This window comes from Lates calcarifer, linkage group LG5 (genome assembly GCF_001640805.2).
Source record: "Lates calcarifer isolate ASB-BC8 linkage group LG5, TLL_Latcal_v3, whole genome shotgun sequence".
Classification (NCBI taxonomy): Eukaryota; Metazoa; Chordata; class Actinopteri; family Centropomidae; genus Lates; species Lates calcarifer.
This window is the reverse complement of record NC_066837.1, coordinates 2,599,833-2,608,685: the sequence shown is the minus strand read 5'-3', so window position 1 is coordinate 2,608,685 and position 8,853 is coordinate 2,599,833. Positions and strand designations below refer to the sequence as shown.

The window sequence follows — 8,853 nt, the reverse complement described above, 5'->3', positions numbered from 1 at the left end:
CCGGTAAACATCTCTTCTCTCTTTTTACCCTCCTGAAAAAATGTCTGAAAAGCATCTGTCAGCCCCATAGCCTGCAGTCAGCAGGAGAGCAGGAGCCGAGGCCACAAAACGTCCATCATGTCGACAAATTGACTCAATCAGCTTCATCCAGGAGCATTAGCCCCTCGCCCCTTTGAAATTCAACACTGTTGACGGTTCACCAGAGTGTTTCTGGAGAGGGAAAGGAAAAAAGGGAAAAAGTGGAGGAGAGAAGGAGGCCTCATCATCTCTGGCAGTGACAGAGTGAGAGGGGAGCAGCGGGAGATCCATGTGATGTGTGAAGTACTAGGTGTGGGTGCTTGTGCTTCTATCTTTGTGAGGACCAGTTTGAGTTGTAGACCTTACAGAGGGAGGACATTTTGTCCAGTCCTCAAATCCTCAAAGGGCTGTTTGAGAGTTAAGACTTGGTTTTAGGGTTCAGGTTAGAATTAGGCGAGGGTTGGGGTACGGTTTGGGAGATTAGGGTGCTTCTCCAAACAGGGAATTTTGGATCAGTGGTTAAGGTCAGGATGAGGGTTAGAGTTAGGGTAGGTCTCCAGAAAATGAATGCAGGTCTATGTAATGTCCCCAAAAGTGTGTGTCAATGTGTCAGAGAATCACACGCCACTGTCACAAAAACATGCTCCTCCAGCTACAGGAGGGCTGGAAGTGGAGGCCATACAGAAGTGAAGCTGGAGCTATTCATCAAACACTTCAGATCAAACACAGAGAGAGAGTGGGGGAAGAGGAAAAACACACCTGGATGTTTGTACAAAGTTTTCTAACAGTAGCTTGATGGAAGAGACGCATAAACCACCAACTGAGTCCTGCCTGTGTGTGTACAGTAATATTAACAAGAACAATATGATCAGTCCAAACTACTATTTCAACTTTTACTTTTAGTTTGAGAGAGTTTAAATACAAATTGAATTTGTCTTTCACATATTTGTATTTGCTCATATTTAACTATGTTTATGCAGCGTTTGCAACCAGTGGTTTTTGATATGTCCACAAAGTAAACTTGATAACTTCAATGCCGGCTATATCACAGCACTATATGATTGATGTACAGTGAGAGGAGCAGAGTCTACTCACTCTGACTCTGCACAGTCCTCTGCATGGTCACACTGACCTCTGGTGGCAGAACACAGGTCCTGCTTTGGCACGTTGCACACTCAGATACTCATCACTCTGATGGTTTTGATAATACACTCAACTTATCTGAGCCACTTACTGCTTATCACCCAGTGTTTATGTACAGCAGCACAGAATTCGTGCTTAAGAGATAAAAGGACGTACTGGATTATTATGATATGATAATAATTCTCATTGTGTGTTCAGGCTCATTTACATCTTTGAGGAACATCTGTGTTTTGTGGATGTTTTGCTGTGTCTGGTTTGTGCTGAAATTAATAATATGGGACATATGAAAGAGGCCGTTCTGCATACTGAGCATTTGTAGTACTTTAAGTATGTTTTGCTGATGATTATACTATCTACAATAAATATAAAAATTAATATCAATTTGATTAAAAATAAAAAATATAAGGATAATGACAAAAACGCAAAAATACAAAACGATTAAATCCGGATTTGCATGAAACAAAATAATTCTAACAATACGTGCTGTCATTGGCTCGCTCAGAACTACGTCAGCTCTACGTGCCTTCCCATTGGCTGTCGGATTGACGCCTATTTCTGATTGTCCACCTTCAACCGGAGGGGTGAAGGTGAAGCCGGCCTGTCTGTCTCTCTCACTGCCTGTCGCTGCGAGCACCCTCTCCCGTCTCCTCCACCTGCACCGGGATCATCTGCTTAGCCCCGAGCCATGTCCATATTCAGCGATGTCCCGCAGGCCCCTCCCGTAGCGGTCTTCAAGCTAACCGCCGACTTCAGAGAGGACAGCCACCCGCAGAAGGTGAATCTGGGAGTTGGAGGTAAGCGATGCTAGCTGTCGGCTAATGCTAATGCTAATGCTAAAGCTAAGTTGGCGCGCTCTGGTAGTGAGTCAGCCCACCAAACGCTGCCACCACCGGCTGTGCTGGCTTGCTAGCCTCGTTTAGCTTCCTAGCTTTGTGTGTTCCCTTAGGGGCAGTACTGATGTTGCCATGCTATCAAACATTAGCTGCTCTTTGGTATGACCTTCGCTACAAGCTAGCTGAGACGCTAACGAGCCGGAGCACAAATTAGCTTCCCTTCCTCCTCGTGAATGTTACAGCCGCATCTCTTACACTGGTTGAAGTGACGCTTAAAGGAAGCGGAGCCTCGTCTTGTGACTGCTCTATACCTCATTCACAACCCAGTTAAAAGAGAGCCTGTTTGCCATGATGTAGCTAGCACATGCAGGAGGTGTTTCAGACTTGTTCCACTGTCTCACCTGTGTCCTTGAACGCACCACCTCCCACTAAACCAGTCTAAATGGTGACATAGCACCTTTTAATTTTTAAGCTCTCACAGGAGCATTAGGCCTCAGACTTTCTAGTTTGGTACGGATCTAATCTCACCGGTCCTGCTGGTTCAGGATCATTGTTCACCTATAATTGACGCCTTTACAGGATGCTTCAGAGAACATAATTAATATAGTCAACATGGGATAAGAACTTGCTTGGTTACCTTTGAAGGCTAGGTCTGCACAGCTACAACTCAGTGCAGTACTGTGTATTCTCAAAGACTGTTTTTGTAGGGTTGGACTAACTTGTGCCTGCCAGGGTAGAGCTGGTTGTTATGGTTTGGTACTAACATTAATACTCGTTCCCTCAGGTACTGGGGGGAGCCAGGAATTGGCAGATGCCACAACAATAGACAGTCAAATCATGGTGTAGTTGAAACCAAACGGGCAGTCATTTGTTGTTAATTTCATTAGTCTATAACAGATTTAAAACATCAGAAAACTGTGAGTCCTAGAAATTAAAACTTTTAAGTACAGCTAGAAACATTTGACATATACAGTAACCAAAATCCCACGAGAAGACACACAATGGCTCCAATATTGTGAATAAACATTTAAAGCCCTGCAGACATTCTGTAAATCTGTAAATAGTCTGCTAATACTTTCAGGCAGAAGGAGCATTAAGCTAGCAGGGCAAAAATGCTTTATATCCACTGCTATCCTCAGTTTTGTTTTGTTTTTGGCATCGTTCTCTTAACTGCATTAGTGACCAAATTATCACCTACAGGGTCATTTACATGAAGAGAACCTTCGTGTAATGACACAACATGGACTCAAACCTCAGCTGCACTTGCGCAGCTTGTTACCAAAACACATCTGAGTGTTTGGTCTGGAAATAATCAGCAGTGGGGAAAAGAGAGAGAGAGAGCTTCACCCATGTGATGTGTTGTTGTCAGGCTGAGGATTCTGTTTGATGGTCCTCACAGTGCACGTGGCCCATTACATCAGTGTGAGTTTGTTGGGCTTCGAAATTATTTTGACAAGAGTCAAATCTTCTTCCAGGTGATCCACTCACCCAAAACCAACATCTCTGCTTGTTTTGAATTTACTAATGTGCCTGCCCTGTGATCCGTAGTTACAGTCTACAGCTGTGGTGCAGGCCTGATATTTGATACAGCGTCAGTACAGTGTGAGGGAGCACGAGTTCTTAGGGAGTCAAATATGTGCCCCACACACACACACACACACACACACTTCTTTTAGTCTGGTTATTGAGGGTGACCTTCAGAGATTGTGACAGTACTGTTTTTCTCTCAGTCTCATTTCCCTCTGTTTGTAGTGTTATTGTTTCAGACTGCAAGGTTATATTGTTATTGTTTGTACATTCTTAGGAATAAAACTAAAAATACTTTGGCCTTGAGAAACGGTGCTGTAGCGTCAGGCACTGTGACAGTACACAAAGAAACAAGTAGCAAAAGGAAGTACAAAAACAGAAGCATGGATTAGATATTTAGGGTTTTTTATTTACTTTCTCAGATAACAGTAAAAAATAGTAAAACATACGTTTATAAATGTCGATATTTTACATAAAAGCTGTTATTGGTTCAAATCTAGATGAGAGTGACATTCATCTGACCAGAAACGTCTGTAGCTTCTCCTTTATGAGGTCTGACGTTGCTTTGTGTCCCTCCAGCTTACCGTACTGATGACAGCCAGCCCTGGGTGCTGCCGGTGGTGAAGAAGGTGGAGAGGCTGATCGTGGAGGACGACAGCCTGAACCACGAGTACCTGCCCATCCTCGGCCTGCCCGAGTTCCGCTCCGCCTCGTCCAAGGTCGCTCTGGGAGATGACAGTCCCGCCATCAAGGAGAACAGGGTGAGACACACACGTCAAACAGGGTTAGCTGAATGTTGACCTGACATTTTCTGAGGTTAAGGTGTTGGCACGAGGCTGTGTTTGGACTGTGGTTTCATCTTACATGCTGCTGACCAGATTCTTGTTCTCTCTCTCTTTCATCCATCCTGTTGTCTCTCCCAGGTTGGAGGAGTCCAGGCTCTGGGTGGAACTGGTGCGTTGAGGATCGGGGCAGAGTTCCTGCGGCGCTGGTACAACGGCACCAACAACACAGCTACGCCCGTCTACGTCTCAGCACCCACCTGGGGTAAGCAGCGAGCTGGAAAGCAGGTGTAACGATGACACCTTAGTCCTTAAGTTTCTTAGAACTTCTGCTGCCGACTGCTGTTTGTTTTCACAGGTGGCTCTAATGAGGGTCACGGTCAGTTTCATTGTAGATTCAAGGTTGTAAACATCTGCTTTGTTTTCCTCTTCCTCCCCAGAGAACCACAATGCTGTGTTTGCTGATGCTGGCTTCAAAGACATCCGGCCCTACCACTACTGGGATGCTGCTAAGAGGGGCCTGGACCTCGCCGGGCTCCTGGATGACCTGGAGGTGAGGAGACTGCTCAGCATTTTCTAGTGTGGTAATAAGTCACCTGATGACTTGGTGACTTCTTCTAAGACAAGAATGGAAAAGATGTAACGTGTGTTTGTGGTGGACATCATATAATACACATCACAGTTAATTTCTGTGGATATGTTGAATTTAAGGCTCAAATTTAATAAGTTATCAATAAAAATCACAGACTTTCTCTTTTGAATCTGCAGCTTCGAAGGTTGGAAAAGGGAAAAAACTCTTAACTCTCAATGTATCTGGGCTTCATCTAAGGCAGAAAAGTTGATGTAACAGACTCTCAGGGGAATGGACAGTGTGACTCGACAGTGATGTGTGACTGAAACTCTCTTCCTGGTCTCTCTTGGTCCTGTGACTTGTGTTTCTAATCTTGTTTGCCTCTCACATCACACTTATGCACACATGAATGATGTCTGTCACAAATTACTGATGAACAATTTTAAACATCTTTGGCAAACCGTATCATCGCAGTGCTGAGGGGAAAAATAGAAAAGAGAAGAGATATAAAACAGGCAAAGAAAAAAAAGCATTTGCAGCAACAGCACTCTTCATCTCCCAACAGAAAGCTCCAGAGCACTCCATCTTCGTCCTCCACGCCTGCGCACACAACCCCACCGGCACTGACCCCACCCAGGAGGAGTGGAAGAAGATCGCAGAGATCATGAAGGTAAAACAGTTGTTACTGTAGTTCCTCTGCTGTCACAGGCTTTCACTCTTTCCAGGCCTCTTCCACTGGTTAAAGCATCGTGAATAAATGTGTATATTTCCTGTACAGGTGTTGAGTTTTCTCCTAGTGTTTTTTATTTCTCTGTCTTTCCCTCTCTAGAGGAGGAAGTTGTTTGTGTTCTTTGACTCCGCCTACCAGGGCTTCGCCTCCGGCAGTCTGGAAAAAGACGCCTGGGCCATTCGCTTCTTCGTCTCTGAGGGCTTTGAACTCTTTGTAGCTCAGTCTTTCTCCAAAAACTTTGGCTTGTACAGTGAGTACACACAATGACAGGTGTATGTTGGACACACACCTCTATACAAACATGCGTCAGACATGTAATTGATCTTTTTTCTGCTGTTGTTATCAGATGAGAGAGTGGGGAACCTCACAGTGGTTGCCCAGGACAACGAGAATCTGACCCGCATCCTGTCTCAGATGGAGAAGATTGTCAGGACGACCTGGTCCAACCCACCGTCTCAGGGAGCACGCATCGTCAGCAAGACCCTCAACTGCCCCGAGCTGTTCGCTGAATGGTACGTTCCCAACGGTCACATGCCTCTGACGTCAGCAGATATCATCGCTGAATGTTTAACTGATTATTTCCATTTTCACATGAATGTGCAGAACAGTGTATTTGGGGAGAAGTATTGCTCATGCTGTCGTATTTATCTCAGCTTTATCTCACTCTCCCCCCCCCTCTGTAGGAAGGGTAATGTGAAGACCATGGCAGACCGTGTTCTGTTGATGAGGGATCAGCTGAAGTCAAAGCTGCAGGCTCTGGGCACCCCGGGGACCTGGGACCACATCACGCAGCAGATTGGCATGTTCAGCTTCACCGGCCTGAACCGTGAGTGCTGCACACACACACACGTTCAGTCAAATCCAGCTGGATATATCAGACAGTGTCACCAAGGTGAAGAGCTATTAACCACACAGACGCTGCTATAAATATTGATGGAGCGTGTCGATGTAGAATGTTAACAGACAGGTTGGTAAAGTATTAACATTTCTGTTGTTAAGGCAGTCAGCTGTACACACTGACCTCAAAAACACTGACCTCAAAAACACTGAGGAGTAATTCAAAGGTGTATGAAACAAGACAAACTCTCTCTTTTTGAAAGCAAGACCCGGGTTTGTTTAAAAAAACGTATGACCGTGTGACTACTTGTGTTTGTAGCCCCCAGCTTTAAGATCTCAGTGTGTAACAAAGGTATTAGTGGAGCTAGAAATGATGCCCAAAACTACAAAAGTAGCTGAGCATGACAGTTCACCCTTGACCTTGGAAATGTTGTTGTCAAGGGTGAACGCTGTTTTCGCTCGCTCAGTTGAAAATAGTGGTTGAGCGCTCTAGAAGAAGCTAGTGAGTGGACAAAGAAGAATAAAGCTCACTGCTCACAATAAAGCTCTGTGTGTCTTGCAGCCAAACAGGTGGAATACATGATCAAAGAGAAGCACGTGTACCTGATGGCCAGCGGCCGCATCAACATGTGCGGTCTGACCACCAAGAACATCGACTATGTCGCTCAGTCCATCCACGAGGCCGTCACCAAGGTCCAGTAAAGGCCGCTTCCCTGTCCGCCCACTTCCTGCCTCCTGTACGCCACAGGAAGTATCACCATGTCTGTGCTCCCCTCCTCCTCTGCCCCGCCCCCTGCTTATTCTCTCCTCCGATTGGATAAACTGCAGCAGGATTTTTGCAGTTTGAACCAATGGGAGGACGGATATGTTTCTGCTCTCACACAAAAGTATAAATCTTTGGGAGGTGCAATGACTTTAGGGAAACACTTGAACAGTCAGGTATCAGCAGAGCTCTGTGTACCCAAATGTGTAGAAGATAAAACATTGTAAATGTCTTTCATCCAGGTCCCATCGTTTTTAGGTCGCCTGCCTTTGTGCTGTTACACACTGGACGTCAGAACGTCAGCCAGTAAGATTTTTAATGAAATTATTGCGCTTCCTCACTAATGTATAGCACTTCAAGAGTTAAGATGTGATGTATCTGTAGTATCGAACAAATGGCAGTACAGGTAAGTTCATGTAAATAGATGTAATCACTGTTAGAGGTCCTAATATTTCCTGTAAAAGCACCAAACTCCAGCTTTACTTCAGCTCTGAAAATCAGGTTTGCAGCCATCAGAAGCTACACACGATAATGAACTGGTACCGTGATGTGTATCACTGTATAAATGAAGTGACAAATAGTTTTTATGGTTATTCATTTTAGTTTTTGAAGACAACCAATCCTCACAATCAACTCGCCCCAGCAGATTTATTATTTTGAAGTGTGAAGAAGCGGCATTACGGGTTTAACGGTTATCGTCTCTGTCATGTGACTGAGTTGAAAGGTCACGTTTAAGGTTAATGCATGTGCCTGATGTTGGAGTTTTTGCCTTGTCAGAACTGTGCAGCTACGTAGAAGATCATAATGTTAGTTGAACTTCACAAAGCGACTTTGTGCCATCAGTGAACAAAGGTCACCTCTCCTCTCTGTTATTTTCTCTCCACCCTGCAGTGCCCTTACTGTGTTTCAGAAAGCCTCTGTAAAGTGGTCAGTTGTTTGTAATGAGCTGCTCTCATCAGACCTCACAGCCTGACACTTGTTCGCCACTCAGCCACCGCTCCCATTATGTGGTGTTGTTTGCAATGGCACACAGCGATATGTGTTCATACTGAAATAAATTATAAACCACAGGAACCAACTGATCTCTGCTCCCCGTCTGCTTTTTTCCAACCAACCCTTCCCTACAGTTTCCACAACATCTGCCTGTCACACAGCCTCTGGAAGAGACTGAACAAATATGAAATTTTGATGCAAAATACCATCACATAGTTGCTTTCTATTTGACAAGCATCAGGTTGTCATGTTCTCCCCAGAAACGCTTTGTTCTTTCGTTTCCTCCACGCAGGCATCTCCTTTACGAAACAGCTGAAAACAATAGTTTTCCTCTGAGCACCTGCTCTCTGACGTTAAACTGGCTCACAGCAGAAATACTGAGAATACAAAACTGATCTCAGATGTCCCAGCATCTGAAGATGAAATGAATCTGTGGCAGGAAAAAAAAAAAACACAGTCCAGTCGACAACGTGCCGCAGCAGAATCAGTTCTGGTCTGGTTTTGACCTTAAAGGAAGATGCTGATTGGCTGTGGCCACTGTTCCAATGCAGCAAAGTGACTCAGCAGGTTTGATATATTGCACCCAGGAGGGATGCCTCCCCTCCCCCTCTCTCCCCCTCTCCGCCTGTTACATTAGCCAATGAGCAGTTACAAAG

General features: G+C 44.9%; 1 protein-coding gene across 1 annotated transcript; it reads left to right on the top strand.

The window, feature by feature from the left end:
- Window positions 1-1,725: 1,725 nt before the first annotated feature.
- LOC108880832 (aspartate aminotransferase, cytoplasmic) lies at window positions 1,726-8,286 on the top strand. Its single transcript, XM_018672550.2, has 9 exons — window positions 1,726-1,955; window positions 4,101-4,282; window positions 4,445-4,568; window positions 4,744-4,856; window positions 5,440-5,544; window positions 5,704-5,854; window positions 5,951-6,116; window positions 6,288-6,430; window positions 7,004-8,286. Exons 1-9 carry the CDS (start codon window positions 1,847-1,849, stop codon window positions 7,141-7,143), a joined length of 1,233 nt encoding a protein of 410 aa, XP_018528066.1. The 5' UTR covers window positions 1,726-1,846; the 3' UTR covers window positions 7,144-8,286.
- The last annotated feature ends 567 nt before the right edge of the window (window positions 8,287-8,853 follow it).